The 17518-nt window shown below is 42.8% G+C and overlaps 1 protein-coding gene and 1 non-coding gene across 3 annotated transcripts in view; both read left to right on the top strand.

The window, feature by feature from the left end:
• The window catches only part of WASF1 (WASP family member 1), a 166177-nt gene that overhangs the window by 98968 nt on the left and 49691 nt on the right, over positions 1–17518 (top strand). For both annotated transcript variants that reach the window (XM_088460411.1, XM_088460412.1), the window contains exons 2-3: positions 4402–4562; positions 11240–11374. In XM_088460411.1, the coding sequence (XP_088316537.1) occupies positions 4430–4562; positions 11240–11374 (268 nt within the window). In that variant the 5' untranslated portion in view covers positions 4402–4429. The remainder of the gene's footprint in view (positions 1–4401; positions 4563–11239; positions 11375–17518) is intronic.
• LOC148537681 (U2 spliceosomal RNA) lies at positions 272–465 on the top strand. The gene has a single exon (XR_015873642.1). It is a non-coding gene; the product is annotated as a U2 spliceosomal RNA (small nuclear RNA).

Genomic DNA, 17518 nt, shown 5'->3' with positions numbered 1-17518 from the left:
GCCTCGCAGCTCTGAGGTCATGGGCTCGTTTCCCACCCACTCTTTTGTGGAGTTTATATATTCTCTCAGTGACACCCAAAATAAATAAATATATATATATATATATAATTTTTTTTTTAAGGTTTTATTACCAGACTGAGAATTTTTAGGATTTTTTTGCTTTAGTGCGGAAGCTGCACATTTATTATATTACACTTTGCTGCTGGGCCATTCTCTCTCTTATCTATCGTATCTATAATTGGCTCAGGTTCTCTATTCTAGTAATGATGAAATCGCTTCTTGGCCTAGGGCTAGAATCAGGTGTAGTAACTGTTCTTACTGGTTTAATATCCGTTTTGTCCCCTATTAGGGGGCTATATGTTAAATGGATTTTAGAACTTAGAGCTGGTTTGAAGAGATTGCTGTCTACGCCACACCTTATTAAAATATATCTTCGTCTGTCCCTCCTTAAGGAGGGTCTCCATTATCCAGTGCTTAGTATATGTGTATGGGCCTGATTCAGAGCCGGACGCTCTGACCAGAGCGCTCGCTCTGAATCAGGGCCCTCCACCATTAAAATGGAGCGTCCTCCTGGACGCTCGTATAGCTGTGGGTGACCACCCACAGCATATACGAGCATCCAAAAAGATGGTCGCGATGGTCTTGACGACGGAGACCCTGCGGTAGGGTCTCCCTGCCACAAGCCCTGGAGTGATTTTGGCTCTATCAGAGCCAAAATCACTCCCACTGACATCACTAGTGATGTCAGTGGGGCCGGCTTCAGACGGTAGGCGTTCCCATGGGAACGCCTCAGTCTGGCAGGCACGCCCACCAAAGGGGGCGTGCTGTCAGTCACCATCGACAGCACGCCCCTTTTGGTGCGAGACCCGGAGCGACAGCTTGGCTGTCGCAGTCCGGGTCTCGCGCATGCGCATGACGGAGCTCCCTCCGTCGTGCGCATGCACAGTGGGGAACATCGACCCACTTGCGAGCGTACTGCCGCTTGCGAGTGGGTCTGAATGACCCCCTATGTCCATCCCACTACTTGGCTGTATGGTCTGGTCTCTCCCGTGAGCCATTTGCTTCAGACTAAGAGTTCTTTTTCTCCTCCCATGTGATTACATGAGGAATTCTAGTTTTGCACATTCTGTGAGCATAGTCTGCGATATCTTGGTGTGACAACATGTGTCTCCACTAACAACTCTGCTAGTTTTATTACACAGAGCAAGACCTTTATTGACGCAACTCCAGTCTAAAGACCACGTCGTAAAGCTTACGGTCTAAGACGACCTACGGAAACTATTGATACACTACCTACATGAGGATATTGGCATTGTTGAACATGGGTCGATGACCGCCTACAAAGATATCAGATCGCCCCTTGCTTAACTTTTTTAGGTGGTGCTTTTGTCTCAGATCCATTTAGAAGAGTGGCAAGCTTAACAGCTGTACTGACAGATCTGTCACTGTAGGCTACCTCCTGCCATATCGATTTGGCTCTACTCCCTGGCAGCCTTCCTATATTCAATACTTCCTTCTGCATTGCTGCTTCACACTGGCTTATTGTACAAAAACGACTACATTTGTTATTATATGTTTTTGTTTTTGTCTCCGGCTGGTTCTCTATCATTCTATGTCGGATAGACCTAGTCTACCACTCCTTTGTTGCGCTGATATCTCCTTAGGGGGGTTATATCCACATTGCCTTATGAAGTACATATGTGTCCATAGTTTTGACTTAACCTTTTTTCCTCCTTGCTGGAGTGATACGCCTTGGCTGATAGACTCTAGGTGTGTAGCGGTTGTTCTTGGACAATACCGCCTAGGGTCAATTTTCGAATCGCGAGTTGATGCTACTGATCAAAATGCTGAAACTCCGTGCAATCTTCAACTCTCTACTGGCAGCTACCTTCCTTCTCGAGGTTCTGCCTGTTCGAGTCCAGTCTGACAACGCCACTGCCGTCGTGTACATCTTCCTTCAAGGAGGGATGTGTGAGCAAGTCGCTTTCTAAGAGGGGCAACTGCTTACTGTGATGGCGAGCTCGGGGTGTTCTTCCAGGTGTGGAAAAATGGGAGGTCGACTTTCTCAGTCGTCAGGGCCTTCATCTCAGAGAATGGACTTTTTTAACGGTGGTGTTTCCCATCAGCTAGTCAGAAGATGGGGCAGGCCAGGCATAGATTTCATGGCCTCCAGGCACAATCAGGTGCCTCGATACTGCTCCAGGACTCTGGACCCGAATGCAGAGGCCTACCGGCTCTGACAGTGTTTGGACTTTGTGTACCTCTTCACTTTATTTCCCCTTTTTTCCGCAAGTTCTCAGGCTTTTTTAGCGAGAAGTGGCCATGGTTATCCTGGTGGCTCCGAATTAGCCCTTTCTGGTCTGATTCACAGATCTCCAACTGCTCTTCTTCAGGGATCCCTGGCTACTATCTTTTTCTTTTTCGCCCCCGGACCTCCTGCTGCTAGGTCAGTTTCGTATACTCTAACTTACAGCGGCTGCGTTTAATGGCGTGGTTGTTAAGGTCACTATCTTGGACATAGCGGGGTTCCAGACTTCGTGGTTTCCACCGTGTTCAGCGTTCGCAAGCCGGTTACGTCAGCTTGGTGGAACTCATTATCATCGCATCCGGTGTTCTCATTTCATCTGGTATGAAGAGCCGGTGTTTCCCACCACTGTTTTCCTTTGCCCCGTATCCTTCTTTATTTCTACTGGGCCGGAATGCTGGGTTACGCCTTGTTTCACTCTGGGTTCAGGTCGCAGCAGCGTAGATTTTGCAGCGCCGTCTGGCATTGTTCCCTCAGATTTTTTTTTTTCTTCCCACAGTTCTCCAAATATAGCTTCCATTTGTCTTCACGAAGTTCTCCAAACACTGCTACCGTTTGTCCCGCCTTCATATCCATTGGACCTTAACATGGTTCTGATGTTCCTCCAGTCTTCTCTGTTCGAGCCTTGGAGGATGTGGAACTGAAACTCCTCTCTTATGAGAGAGTTCTCCTATTTTTGCCTTGGCTTCGGCCAGGTGGGTCTCGGAGTTGGGAGCTCTTTTCTGGCCATTCTATTCGCACCATGCGTGCCTCCTGGACTGCTCGTCGGGGCGCTTATGCTTCCCAACTGTGGTGTGCGGCCACTTGGCCCACAGTCCGTACCTTTGTTCGATTTATCAGTATTATACCTTAGCGGCCTCAGACTCTAGTTTTGGTTGCAGGATTTTGCAGGTTTCTCAGAGCTCTCCCGCCCCGGAGGGCAAACTTTGGGATGTCCCCAGTTTCTTAACCTCCAGTGTCCCCTGGTGGATGAAGGAGAAAATAGGATTTTGGTACTTACCAAATCTCTTTCTCCGATTCCACAGGGGACACTGGAAGCCCTCCCAGTAATGCTTTACCTGCCATTGTGTTATGTTTGTATTTGTTGTATGCACTATGTTGGTTTGTGTGTTTTCTATTCGGTTTTTGTCGTCCTTGTTGTTTGTTTAATTCCTTCTCCTCAGTTATATCTTATGATTCTTTTCCCATCTCCTCTGGCTCCATTTTCTCTAACTGGGGCTTCTCTGGAATAGAGGCGGAGGAGTCACTCACACTTCTAAATTTAAAGTGCCAGCTCCTCTCATCCACCCGTCTATACCCCAGTGTCTTAACCTCCAGCGATTTTACTGGTAAGTACCAAAATCCTATTTTTACCTGTAATTTAAATAAAGCTTTAATGAAAGTATAAACATCAGCGATGGACAAAAGGTGGCCCTCTGGCCCCATTCACTCATATTTGTCTTCAACAGTACCCCATATCTCCTTTCTGCTCTATTGTAAGATTTGTTTTTTATGTCTTCTAACATTTATTTTAAATGTCTACTTATTTCTTGTTACAGATATTTGTCTCTTTCTTTGATTTAATTGTATTGTTTGAACTTATTGCCAAGATTAAGAGTAATGCGGTTCTCTTTTGGAGATAAGGGTGTCCGCCGTATGGCCCATGAAATTGCTTATCAATGATCTACTTGTTTCTAGTATATTAGGCAAAAAGTGCAGCCTGGAATATTCATTCAAGGTATCACTACTGTAATTTGTCATTGTATTATTGTGAGTAGTATCCAGATTATGTGTAAACTATAACTTTCTCATTGATCTCCTCTAACTCTATATGAACATAACTGTATCTTTTCTTGTATTTTCTGCCTATGATTTCTGTCTAGTTTACTTTTACAATGGACAGTGCTACCAGGACTGTTAGATACTAGTCTGCGATTCATGTGCCAGTTAGCTATTCTACATCCTTCCATTCCCAAATGTATAATTAACTACTTCTATTTTTAGCTATTTATCTTGTAACTTTATGCATGTATACATCATTCTATACATTGATACTATTTCATTTGTACTTTCTTTTCTACTGAAGTGTGAGAATCTATAAATCTGCTTTCCTACAGGTGAGACGGTATTGTACATTGACCAAGGATGCCACTTGTTAAAAGGAACATCGATCCCAGGCACCTGTGCCACACCGCCCTGCCGAGGGGGATCAAGAATGAACTGGAATGTGTGACAAATATTTCTTTGGCAAATATTATTAGACAGCTGAGTAGTCTGAGTAAGTATATTTTCATCTAGAACCATGCCTGTTGTATACTGTAGATGTGGTCCATTTCAGACACACACACACAACTGGTGTAATATACTGTGTACTGTTCCATGAAAGGCCATCTGAATTGGTCCCTGATTCAGATTATCCGTAATTTAATGCCATGTTGTCCATCTGTGGGACCATTTCGGTTGAGCATCCAGTAGCCATTTACGACCACATGCCTTGGGCTCAGACCTAGATTTTTGTCTGCAGGTTCACTGTGTACACTTTAACAATTGCTGCCCTCGAATAATTCACAGCTTAGTTCTCCAACAATCATTCTACGTTCAAAGTCCATCAGATCGCATTGTTTACCCATTATTTCAAGAGTGATTCTCTTTTTTAGTCTCTGCATACCTTCGCCTTTCCATTCTTATACAGATTCAGACTTCCTACATCCACATCATCTGCAGAATAGCTACTAAAATTGCTTGGTGGTCATAATAATTTGACCACTCGGAGTGTGTATGAATGTATGTGTACGTACGTGTGTGTGTGTACGTGTAAATATATATATTATATATATGACACTCGCAGTCTCCCAACATGAAACAACTTGTGGGGTTCTTCCGTAATGATACACCGCAATGTCCATTTGTGGCGACCAATCATAAATACTTCATGCACGGGCACTCTCCAAATATAAACGTCCACGTAGCTTTTAATTCTCATTTATTTTTGATATTTCACCCTGTGAATCAGCATCAGGCATCAGTTTAAAGCCTCTGACATTTCATACAATTTACAAGTGAACACATGCCCATCGTTGTTAAGCAGTTTTTCGCCAGAATACACACATGTTGATTTTGTTTGTAAGTAAAAAATTATAACCAGACCATTAGTTGCTTCTTTCTATAGCATTCATCAGACTAAGCTCATAGATATAATCACAGTAGCCTCTTAATGGTAACTCATTTCCAAGCACTTCCAATGCTTCCCAAACAAGAGACACTTTCTTATCAACCACTTCACATTGTGGGATATCTATTGCAACAGTCCAGTAAATCCACTGCATATAGGCTAACTTAACATTCAACAAGCATTTAATGTTCACTTATACCGTCCGTCGACCTCGGTCACTTCATGGATTGTTCAAGACATGCCACTTCTTATCAATATATCCAGCAATCTGTCAGCACATAAACTCATTTGTGTATGTATATATAATTTATATATACACACACAAATGGATGCAGCACTCCTAGCACCTTGTACACAAGACGGGTACTACGTCCCGCTTCCGGGCCTAGGCGCTTCACTGGGTGTGTGAAGACTACTTAAAATAGGAATGTTTATCTAGGTTTGTGAGGCTGACGAAAGTGCTATAATAAAGAGCACTGAAACGTTGCTGAACTACATGCCGCTTTAGAGTGCTTTGTGTACAAGTCGCTAGGAGTGCTGCATCCATTTGTGTATGTATTCAACTATCTTTGTGCAGGCACCCGGCGCATTATTGAAATCTATAGGGAGAGCCGGACATCCTGTCATGCGTGTGTATAATAAATATATAATACAATTTTTATTTTTTTTTCCAACAAAAAGCCTTTAACTTGCGCCAATCTGTAAAACAATGAATTACAAATATCTTCGGTATGTTATAAGATACTCAGCTGCAACTCCTTTCAGATCCCCTGTTAGAAGGGTCAACACATTATTTCCAACTAAAACAAAAGAGTGCGCTTAGATGTTAATCAATGATTACCAAAATCTCATGATATTGAAGGTAATAAGTATTCCATACATATAGTCCTTAAAATGGATATGAATCTATCCTGGGCAAATGTCATATGCAACCAAAAATAGTCCTTAATTGTATTCAATACACATAGTCCTCATATTTTGAAGATAAAAAACTGGTTCCAAACCGGTATTGTGGAACAGATTTTGAGTGTTCTTCTGACGAAGTTAGTCACTAAATGAACTTCGCGATGCCAACCACTAAAATTGAAAGATGGAGACCCCTCCTTAGGGTTGTGGAATCCTCCTTAGGTTCAATGTAGAACAGAAACCCTTGCATCAAGAAAGTCACCCGAATAGGCCAAAAGTCCACTATTAGTATCATAAAAATCGTGTGTGTATAATAAAAATATATTTATTTCTATCTCCACCCACACACTTTTAACAACCTAGAGTGATACAAAGTGCAGTGTATATGATATCTAATATACAGAGCCAGCGATCACAGTAAGCCCTTAGATGCGGCAGTAGGCCCAGCCTGTCTGAGCTGAATGGGTTTTTTCCCCCCTCAGATGTAGCACCATTCCACAATCCAAGTCCCCTGCTCTGCAGAGCATTGCTTCAAGTCCGGGGGAGTGGCAGAAGAACCTAGCATATATGTAGACATTTATCTCCTTATATACTAGACAGTGTATTTAATAGAGTATTATTAATTAATACTATACATGCTATATACTAACGATCCTGCTAGGCTGTTTCAGGCTGATTTGTAAAATGCGCCTGGTCAACCCCCCCTTGATTGCCTATTGACATGGTCTGAATGTTCAAAATGTCAACATGGATATTATATCGACATGTGACATGTCGACATGGTCATAATGATGACATTCGGCATGTCAACCTAATGTTTTTCTAGTGCTACAGATCTAAGCCTCCCTTACTACTAATGGCACCCTAACTGCAACCTACCCCCTACCCTAAACCTGTACGGTCAACATTCACAATGTTGACATGATGACCATGTCTAAATTATGCTCATGTCAACATAGTGCTGTGTCCGAAGATGCAGCATTGGATCACCGGTCATGATGGGTGTAGTAATCACCTATTTGAGTAAGCTTTAAGCAATGGAACTGCTAAGCCGGGATTGGAAGACGCAGGCCCTGGCCCTCCCAGAAAAATGCTGGTGATGCCTCCATTTCCTGGAACACAGGCCAGTTTCCCCCACTACCCATCTCCAAACGTCCAATGCGGCTTTGGGGAACAGCGAGAAATCTCAGTACAGATGCTGCTCATGCGCTGATTATTTTTCTTTTCGGAGATGTCTGCAGACCATCGGGTTTGCATATGTGTCAAAATGAGGCCCCTAGTGTGTGAGACACAAACCACATACAATCTTCATTTACCCCACACTGATTCAGCAATTTGAGGCAATTTTTTAGCCCCAAAAAATTACATATAATTATTGGACTAATTAAGCTAATTGGAAACTTCCAATTGCCTAATTAGTCATTAGGAGAGGTGGGGTAGGGGGGTCCCAAGGGGTTCAGCACAGTGTCCCGACATTTTAAAATAAATATTCTCCATTCCATCTCTCACCCTCAGGGAGGTGTCAATTAAAAAATATGAATTCACTCTGACTGGTTCAGTGCAAATTGCTAATTGGACTGCAAGATTAAAAGTATATTAAAATGTCAAACTTGAATGGTATTCCTGTTTAAAATACTGGTGGAGTTAGTGATCCAACAAGTGTTAGTGAACTAGAGGGTACCTCACTGAGAACACACACATAAAATTGACAATAAATATTAAAAAAAAGCAAAAGGTAGATACCTGTATTCCAAAAAAGTACTAATATAATATACAAAGAAGTGTCCTATTATCAATAGTAGTGATCTATATCGAATAATAAAAATAAATGTAGCATGTAGCAAGGAGAGATAATTGTACATAACTAATTTAACCATTTACATATGGGAATAATATTCCTTCTATGCGGCTACCAGCAAATTAGCATATTAAATTGTTACACACTATATATCTGAAAGTAGGAATTCACACGACAATCCAAATACATTCCGAATGTGTATTTAGTAATCCTAGAAACAATTCAGTGTTCTGAATGATCATTTGGTGCCCATGCAGTAATTAATAATAGAGAAGTGATGAGAAAGATAGTAATAGGTTAACCCAGTGGTTCCCAAACACGGCACCCTAGAGTATCAGCATTTCATGGCACCCCTAAGCCAAAAGTTTGCTATTGATAAATGTAGTAAAATGAAGTCAATTGTTTTTACCTGTCATCCTTAATCCTTAATTTCAGTTATGTGGTGGTGGACAGGTTTTACGCTTCTGTTTGTCCACATATTTACATTACATTGACCATATATAATTTGATTGCTGCTGGACCACCAACCTGAGGCATCCCTGCAAGTGTCCCAAGGCACCCCAGGGTGCCATGGCACACAGTTTGGGAACCACTGGGTTAACCACAATCTATTAGTCCCTTGAGCAAATGTCTCTGCATACAAGACTATATAGGTTAAGAACCGTTTGCTGAACCACAGGAAGACTGCTTTCATGCCATTATGTCCATGGCAATGAATGGCTGATGAGTGCTTGTGGCGGAAGAAAGGTAGAATGCGCTTCTGCTGTCCACTGTTAATCCTGTACCTACCCTTTGCTGATAGCATAGTAGGGACACTGTAACAGGCAGTGGATGAGTGTGTGAAAGAGTACCTGTGAGGCTAAGTTGCCTGATGAATGTCAGTATCTACTGGTATTATTTCCACAGTGGGTGCTGTAGGCACGTCTCTACTATTAGACATCACTATTCTATATACAAATACTTTTTCTTCTAAAGTGTGCCCACGCAAAGATGTTTTTCTCTTTCTGCAAACTAACTCCCCTTGAAAGTGTTTATTGTATACCTAAAACCTTGGGGTGCACCCACAACATATTAATCTTTCTTAAGCTTATACTTTCAAAACCAAGCATATTGTTGGCATTTTATTGTTATCTTACTACAGTGAATCTGGAAAGTATTCACAGCGCTTCACTTTTTCCACATTTTGTTATATTAGTCTTATTCCAAAATGGAATAAATTAATTTTTGTCCTCAAAATTCTACACACAATACCCCATAATGACAATGTGTAAAACATTTTTTTGAGATTTTTGCAAATTTAATAAAAAAAAACAACAGCTAAGTAATCACATGTAGATAAGTATTCACAGCCTTTGCCAAGAAGCTCAAAATTGAGCTCAGGTGCATCCTGTTTCCACTGATCGTCTTTGAGATGTTCCTACTGCTTAATTGGAGTCTATCTGTGGTAAATTCAGTTGTTTGGACATGATTTTGAAAGGCATACACCTGTCTATTTTAGGTCCCACACTTGGCAGTGCATGTCAGAGCACAAGCCAAGCATGAAGTGAATGGAATTGTCTGTAGACATCCGAGACAGGATTGTCTCGAGGCACAAATCTGGGAAGGGTACAGAAAAATATCTGCTGCTTTGAAGGTCCCAATGAGCACAGTGGCCTCCATCATGCGTAAATGGTGGTGGCAGCATCATGCTGTGGGGATGTTTTTCAGCAGCAGGAACTGGGAGACTAGTCAGGATAGAGGGAAAGATGAATACAGCAATCTACAGAGACATCCTGGATGAAAACCTGCTCCAGAGCTCTCGACCTTACATTTGCAAAAATCTCGAAAAAACTTTTTACACGTAGTCATTCTTGGGGTATTGTGTGTAGAATTTTGAGGACAAACATTAATTTATTCCATTTTGGAATAAGGCTGTAACATAACAAAGTGTGGAAAAAGTGAAGTACTGTTGTTTACATCTTCTTGTCTATCCTGTGTGAATTCCCACCTCACACCTTATATAAAAATAAAATCCTGTAAACTGTATTCATAGCATTATGCTTCTGGGAAAATCTGAACCACAAGCTTAGTTGCTGTTAGGAGGAACATGTACATCAGTTGACTGTATTGGTTTTTATGTTACTACTGTATTTAGTACCTTGTTGTGGGCACAAGAGATGATGAGAGATTCAATCTCCTCAACGCTGTTCTGTCTCTTCACAACTTGCTAGGTAAATATAATTTGAAGGTGGAGATCCTCTGGGGCTACACTTTTTTAAAACAATTTAATTTAAATGTACCAAATGGCAGCATGATCCAGGTTTGTCATCCAACTGTCAGCTTTGAGAGTTACTTTATTAAATTACTCTGCATAGTAAGTTTAATTAGATAGTATTTTTTTGAATTTTTGAGTGGAGTGTAGACATTGGTGACACTGCATGCAGCCAATTTATTGGCCTCTGCCACACCAGCACGCCCTCTACTGTCAGCAGTTTCAACCAAATAGTAAATGAGCTCTCGTCCGTTCAAACCTGAAGACTGGGTGTCTGACATGCCTGTTGGGGCTGGGTATAACTACCCACATATGAAAAATCTGATCTAGGAGGTAATTCTTATAACTACATTTTCTAGAAAAAGGCATATATTTGCAAAATTATAACCAAAATGTCTTTTTACAAGAACATGTAGGTTAGTTGTCATTTGAAAATTGAAAAGGAAGTGGGGGAAACCAGGAGCCAAACCACTGTCTCACAGATGAAGTGACTCTCATTAGGACAGAGGTTCCTGAACTTCAACATTACAGTCCAGGTTTTAAGGATATCCATGCTTGAGCACAGGTGACTTAATTAGTATCTCAGTCAATTTGAATTAATGCTCTGAACTCAAGAATTGGGTATCCTTAAAATCTGGACTGTAATGGCTGAGTTTGTGAAACTCTGCATTAGTAGGTATGGTTACATAATTTGGTATGGAGACATTAATTTCAATAAAGCAGAAGTCCTATAGATCTTATCAGTATGATATTTCCTTACTGTTACTGGAGAGCTAAAAGAATACAATGTTACTGTAATGTAATATTATGTATATTTCTGTATTTAAGGTAAATATGCAGAAGATATATTTGGGGAACTCTTTAATGAAGCGCACAGTTTCTCCTTCAGAGTGAACTCCTTACAAGAACGCGTGGATCGGTTATCTGTCAGCGTAACGCAGCTTGACCCGAAAGAGGAAGAACGTAAGTTTCATAATTGTCGTGTTTGCAGTTTTGTTTTTATTCTTTTCTTTTTCCCTTGCCCTGACAAACACAAATCCTGGCATCATTTTGCTACACAGAATATTAACACATTTTGAGCCTACTCTGGAAAGCAGAGAGAATTCTCTTGACAAGCCAACACAACTGTACAACTCGTTGCCATTGTCTAATGTTAGCACATGAAATAGGTCATCTGGAGTTCCACATTCCGCTGCAGTTAATTAAACAATAGAGAAAAGTATTAAAGTGGCATTCTGTGCCTACTGGGTAAAAATGAGTGCCCTGAATATATAAATGCTTTATTTCTTATAGTTTTTCAATCCCCTGAAGCACTTACGAACATCCATAACACTGTAAATTGCCCTCTATCAAAGGTTTTATATTGCTCTTGGTATTTTCATTGTAATGATGAAAAAAATGCTTACATTGATACTGTAATTTCATGTTTTGCAAAAACAAAGATGTAATTGACATTTTCTTAGTAAAAAAGGTTTTCCCAATTTTAAAAATCAATTTGGCTAAATAGCTTTCTTTGCCAATAACAGTACGTTGGTTGTACCTCACCATTTGGTGTATTTAGCAGGGTCCCGGCACTTGCATATAGCCAGAATGTCCGACAATCACCTTAGGGATTCCTTACTCTCTTCTTAGTTGAATAAATGTGACCAGACAGCTCTGATTGAGAGCCTTACAGCTACTGTGTTTTTTATCTGCAAAGAGAGAGCGGATCTGATGTCCCACCTACATGTGAAGACTCTGCCACTATAAAAATATTCTGTAAAGTTAGTCTGCACTGTCGTCGTCTTTGTCTTTTAGTTGGTGCAATCAGGTTAGATATTTAATATTTCAAATGCTGACACATCAGCATTTCCTAGTGTGTATATATAGAGCTAAATTCAGAAATCAGGGTCTTAAATGTTTCTTTAAATATTGTGAAAAAGTATAGTTTCATAGCATAATTCATAAATACTCTTGAATAACTTTTTGTGGATTTGAAAATTAATGCTGAATTTTAAAGTTTAAGATTTTAGCATTGTTTATAGGGAGCCAATTTTTTTTTTTTTTATAAATCAAGTAATTGTTGTTGGCATTTTAAGCAATACATAGAAAAAATTCACATTACTAAAAATTGCAACATGTTTATATAAAAGCTGTCAATATACAAGTCGAGAGACCTTAAATATCCTTCGCAAATAAAAGAAACAAAAAGCCCATAATCTCCTAAAACAGAGGCAACAGTTCAAAAATATGTATGGAAAATTAAATAATGTCAAAAAAGAAATGATAAGCTGGGAAACAAAACTAAATAAAACTGAATCGGATAGCATTGAATTTAATGACGTGTGGAAGGGGAAGGAAGGAATAAATACAGATGTGTCTCCACATACATCTATCCTTCGTGCGCTACAGGTCATGTTACACAACGCGTGAGAGCCGTGCGTCTCTGTAGTGCCAAGCGTCTTTTCATGTAAATTTTTACCTTCAAATGCGTCTTATTCCCACAGCGAAGCAAATAGGACACACAAGCAGCTTCAAACTGTGACACTGCAAAGTAGCATTTTGCATGCAGATACCCACGCAATTGCACACAGAAATATAGGCATGCTGCATATCATGCGCTACAGAGTCATGCCACGGCATGGCATGACTAAAAGGGCTGTTTAAACCGCAAGTAGGCTAAATGTATGAGGACACATCTGTATGGAGAGATGGTAAAAGAAGGCAGGAATTAAAAAGTATGCACTACAAAGGAGTGTTAGACAGACCTACTGAGTCCAATGCAAGACTGAGCCCACCGGTCCCACAATTTAAGGAATTTCTTGAGTAGCATTACTGCTGGCATATACATATGATTCATTTTCAGTAGTTTAATTGACCAGCTACGTCCCAGTATTCTATATAGGTAAGGTTGATGGCTGTTAACGTAGCAGCTGTAATGCAGTTGATCCCCTGTAGTGATCTCTTAATGTAATCCGTATAGATTGCTCTAACTGCAGCTGAAACAGTGGCGTCACAAGGGGTGTGAGGGCCGCACCCGGGTGTCACACGCCGAGGGGTGACACCAAGGTGCCGACTTCCCCTCATTGACTGGAGCCGGGTACTGCACTGTAGCATTAAGTGCAGCACTCTGCTCCTGACACAGTGAGGGAGCCGGCAGTACCCACCTCCGGCAAGCCCCACCATTGGCACCCACGAGTGATAAGAACGGGAGTTCAGCCTTGAGGTCATGCCCCCTGCCGGTGAGGCCACGCCCCTTTTTCTCTACGCTCCAGCACTCCCCGCACCAGGGAGGGACGGCACTGAGCTGTAATATAATGTTTGGTTCTGTTTGTCAAACTTTTGACTATTTTTAACTTGCCGTCTATTAAATTCGTCGACTTTTACTTTGGGCCGGATTCACTACCTATCGCAACTGTGAATGCAATAGCAAATACGCACGCAGTCTCACTGCGATAGTATGCTAATCCACTGTGAACGCTTTACCGTTGCAGCACTACATAACGACACCCCCTTTACCTTACACACATCCGTAATGTTTAGCAAGACTGCGAAACCATCTGTACCATCGTAGCCTCACGCACACTTGCACAAGCTCTGACCATACTCAGGAATTGCTAACAACCTTGTCGCATGCTATGAGTACTCAAGCTGTATAAGGCATCAGTGGATAAATTATGCACACCCATGCAACGCACTGGAACGCCTACGTTTTGCCGCCCCTCCCCTGCCACCTCCCAAAAACTGTACTTCCTGTCAATCACTCTGCGATGGGTCTGTGTAGTCACTGCGATCACAGTCCCGATCGCAGTGGCCGGTTTGCACGCACTGCGATGCATGCGCAGAGTGCAACAATTGGACGATTGCGTGCATCATCACAGTTGCGATCGGTAGTGAATCAGGCCTTTTATACATTGTAATAAACAGGACAGCAGCTTGTGGGCATGCGTGCTATACTTTTTTCATTTTTCTTGTGATTTTTTTCAGCACTTTGGTCTCTATTACATATGAAAATTTGCAAGTCGCTGGCAAAGTCACCATTTTTTTTTATTTCAATTCTTTTGCTGCTACATTCTAGCTTACTTGTCAGTTCGCACCTCTAATAGAAGAAGCCTAAAAGATCCTCACTGTCCCACCATATGCTCTAAAGCATTATAGAACTCCATTCAGGTTTCTCTATAAACTACAGGTCATCCTACTTACCTCCAAAATAGGATGTGTTTGTCTGTCTGTCTATATATAGAGAAAGAGAGAGATCCCTCCATCGGCGGCACTCTCAGGATTTGTATATCATAGTAATAAATCAGGAGACACCGCACCGTTATAGTATATTAACGTTTCGGTTGTATTTTCAACTTTCGTCAGAATCCAAAGATACAAAACAAACTGCTTACCTTTATTACTTCATCCCCTCACCACGCTGTGGTGGTTGCCTCCTCCGTGGTCTCGTCGATGTATGGTGACGTCCCCGACCGGTGACAATCGTGCCCTGGCGCCTCCTGCTCCCGGGAGGTCACTTAGCAACTAAATAAACAAAACGATCACCCTTGTGCTCATACTAGGGCAGAACTAGAGACTAGACATACTACAGTATCATAGCAGCATAATTAAATATCTAAGATAAGCGATATAACTCTTATGCAGGGCTCGACAAAACCCGGGGGCCAGGTCGCCATGGAGACAAGATTTGGTTGCCTGGCGACCAGATTTTCAGCAACCCCCGGGCCCTGCAGTGTAAACCTCGAGCACGGTCCACACTACAGATTTACAAACACACAGCGGCCAGCGTCTGTCAGACTCTCATTGGCTGCTGCGTCGTCCACGGAGTGAGCCGGCTGGAGCTCACGCATGAGCTCCGCCTTCCGGCTTTTCCCGGAGCAGGTTGGGAGAGACGTCATGACGTCTCTCCCATAGCGCAGAGCGGACCAGGAAGAGCGGACAGCGGCGGTCGTCGGCAGGAGCGTGGGTCAGGTAAGTTTCGATTAAGGGGCACTGCATAGGGGGTTTGGCCATTACTGGGGACACTGTGAGGGCACTGCATAGTTTGGGTGGCCTCTACTGTGGGGGCACTGCATAGGTGGGGGTGGCCGCTACTGTGGGGGCACTGCATAGGTGGGGGTGGCCGCTACTGGGGACACTGTATGGCGGGAGGGCACTACTGGGGCACTGTACAGGGTGGGGCCGCTAATAGGGGCAATGCATAGTGGGGACTACTACTGGGGTCACTGCATAAGGGGGACTACTATAGGGAGCACTGTATACGGGGGACTTCTACTGGGGGCAATGCATAGGGTGGACCACTTCTGGGGGCACTGATTAAAGGGGCACTATATATGGGGATCACTACTGGGGGGCACTATATATGGGGACCACTACTGGGGGCACTGCATTGGGGGGGTGGCTGCTACTGGGGGCACTGCATAGGGGGGGTGGCCGCTACTGGGGCAGTGTACGGGGGGGTGGCCGCTTCTGTATAGGGGGCGATACTAAGGGCAATGCATAGTGGAGACTACTACTGGGGGCACTGCATAGGGGGACTACTACTGGCGGCACTGCAGAGGGGGGACTACTACTGGGGGCACTGCATAGTGGAGACTACTACTGGGGGCATTGCATAGGGGGACCACTACTGGGGGAACTGCATAGGGGTGCCCAAAGCATATTCTTGCATCTGGGCCCATCACTCTCTAGTTCGGCCACTGCCGGCGGTTGCTTTGCTTGCCCTGAGTTTTTTGGCTGCGGAGGGGTGGTCTTTCTGGGGGTTGGTTGCCTGGAGAGGTGGGTTAGCTGCTCAATAATGTGGCTGTGGGAGGGTGGTTTACCTGGGGTACCCCGTTAGTAGTGTGGCCATGGGGGTTGGTTGCCTGGGGCGTAGGTGCTCAGTAATTCTGCCCTGGGGGAAGGGGGGGTCTGGCTCCTACACTTTCATCCTGGCTCATACGTTTTCGAAAAATTTGTCAAGCTCTGCTCTTATGCATACTATGTGCACTTACTTTAAGTTACACATAATTACAAATATCATCTACCAAATGCTAAAACAGATTAATAACATAAATATGATAACCTATTGCAATACTACAGCTATAAATATCAGAAAATATCTAAAAGGTTTAAAGGTCCTGTATCAGATTAAACAATTAAGGCTGAGATTTTCATTAAGTCCTTTAGGGGATATAGGGCCCCATTTACAAACGAAGTGAAATACCAGCGGCAATTTTCGTTTAGTATCACTGTGATACAAACGAAAATTCCACTGGTATTTAGTAATACTTACCCCTCCGGCGTGGTCCTGCGAAGTCCAGCGGAATCCTCGTCCTCGACGAGGTCCTCTGCTGGGCTGCTGGCAGCTAACGCTGCCAGTGACAGGGCTTCAGGGTCATGCGCATGTGCCACAGTCCGGCTGCGCATGTGCATGACAGGGAGACCCGGCAGTGCCTGGAAGGCTTCGTTGAAGCCGGAACGGCACCGCCGGGTCTCCATTGCCGGCAATGGGGCCCGTATCGCTCTCGCCATCTTTGTAGAAACAGCGGTAATCTTAGATTAACGCTGTGTACTAAATACAGCAAGAAGGTATAACCCCTTTAGCGAACACTAAAGGGGTTATACTTCGTTTGTAAATGGGGCCCAAAGTATTCAAACGGTGTATCCACTGTGCCTCCATCCTCAAAAGCATCTTCCCTCTGTCACCCCCTCTCTGTTGTTTAGGTGCCTGGTCTATAATTTTGTATCTTACAGTTAATAAGTTATATTTTTGCTCCTTAAAGTGCCCTTCTACTGCCGCCGATGGACTTTTTCTGTATGCACTTACAGTAGCTCTCTGGACTATTGTTAAGCAGGAAGGCACCCAAGCAGTTTATTTTGTGGAGGAATAGAGTGCCGGTGTGTACGTGTATGTATGCGTGTATATATGTATATATGTGTGTGTATGTATATGTGTGTATATATTATATATATGTGTGTGTGTGTGTGTGTGTATATATATTAGGGATGTGCAGGCTCGGATAGGTTCGAGTTTGCACGTGGAGTTCGGATTTTTCCCTCCAAAAAAACGGAACTCACAACGAGGCAAAACGTCATCTTACATGGACGAACATCATCATTCCTGGTCTTTTGTCCAGGAATGATGAT

The sequence above is a fragment of the Taudactylus pleione genome, unplaced genomic scaffold (assembly GCF_031769625.1).
Source record: "Taudactylus pleione unplaced genomic scaffold, aTauple2 ptg000046l, whole genome shotgun sequence".
NCBI lineage: Eukaryota > Metazoa > Chordata > Amphibia > Anura > Myobatrachidae > Taudactylus > Taudactylus pleione.
The sequence above is the reverse complement of the archived record's forward strand: the minus strand, read 5'-3'. Positions and strand labels throughout refer to the sequence as shown.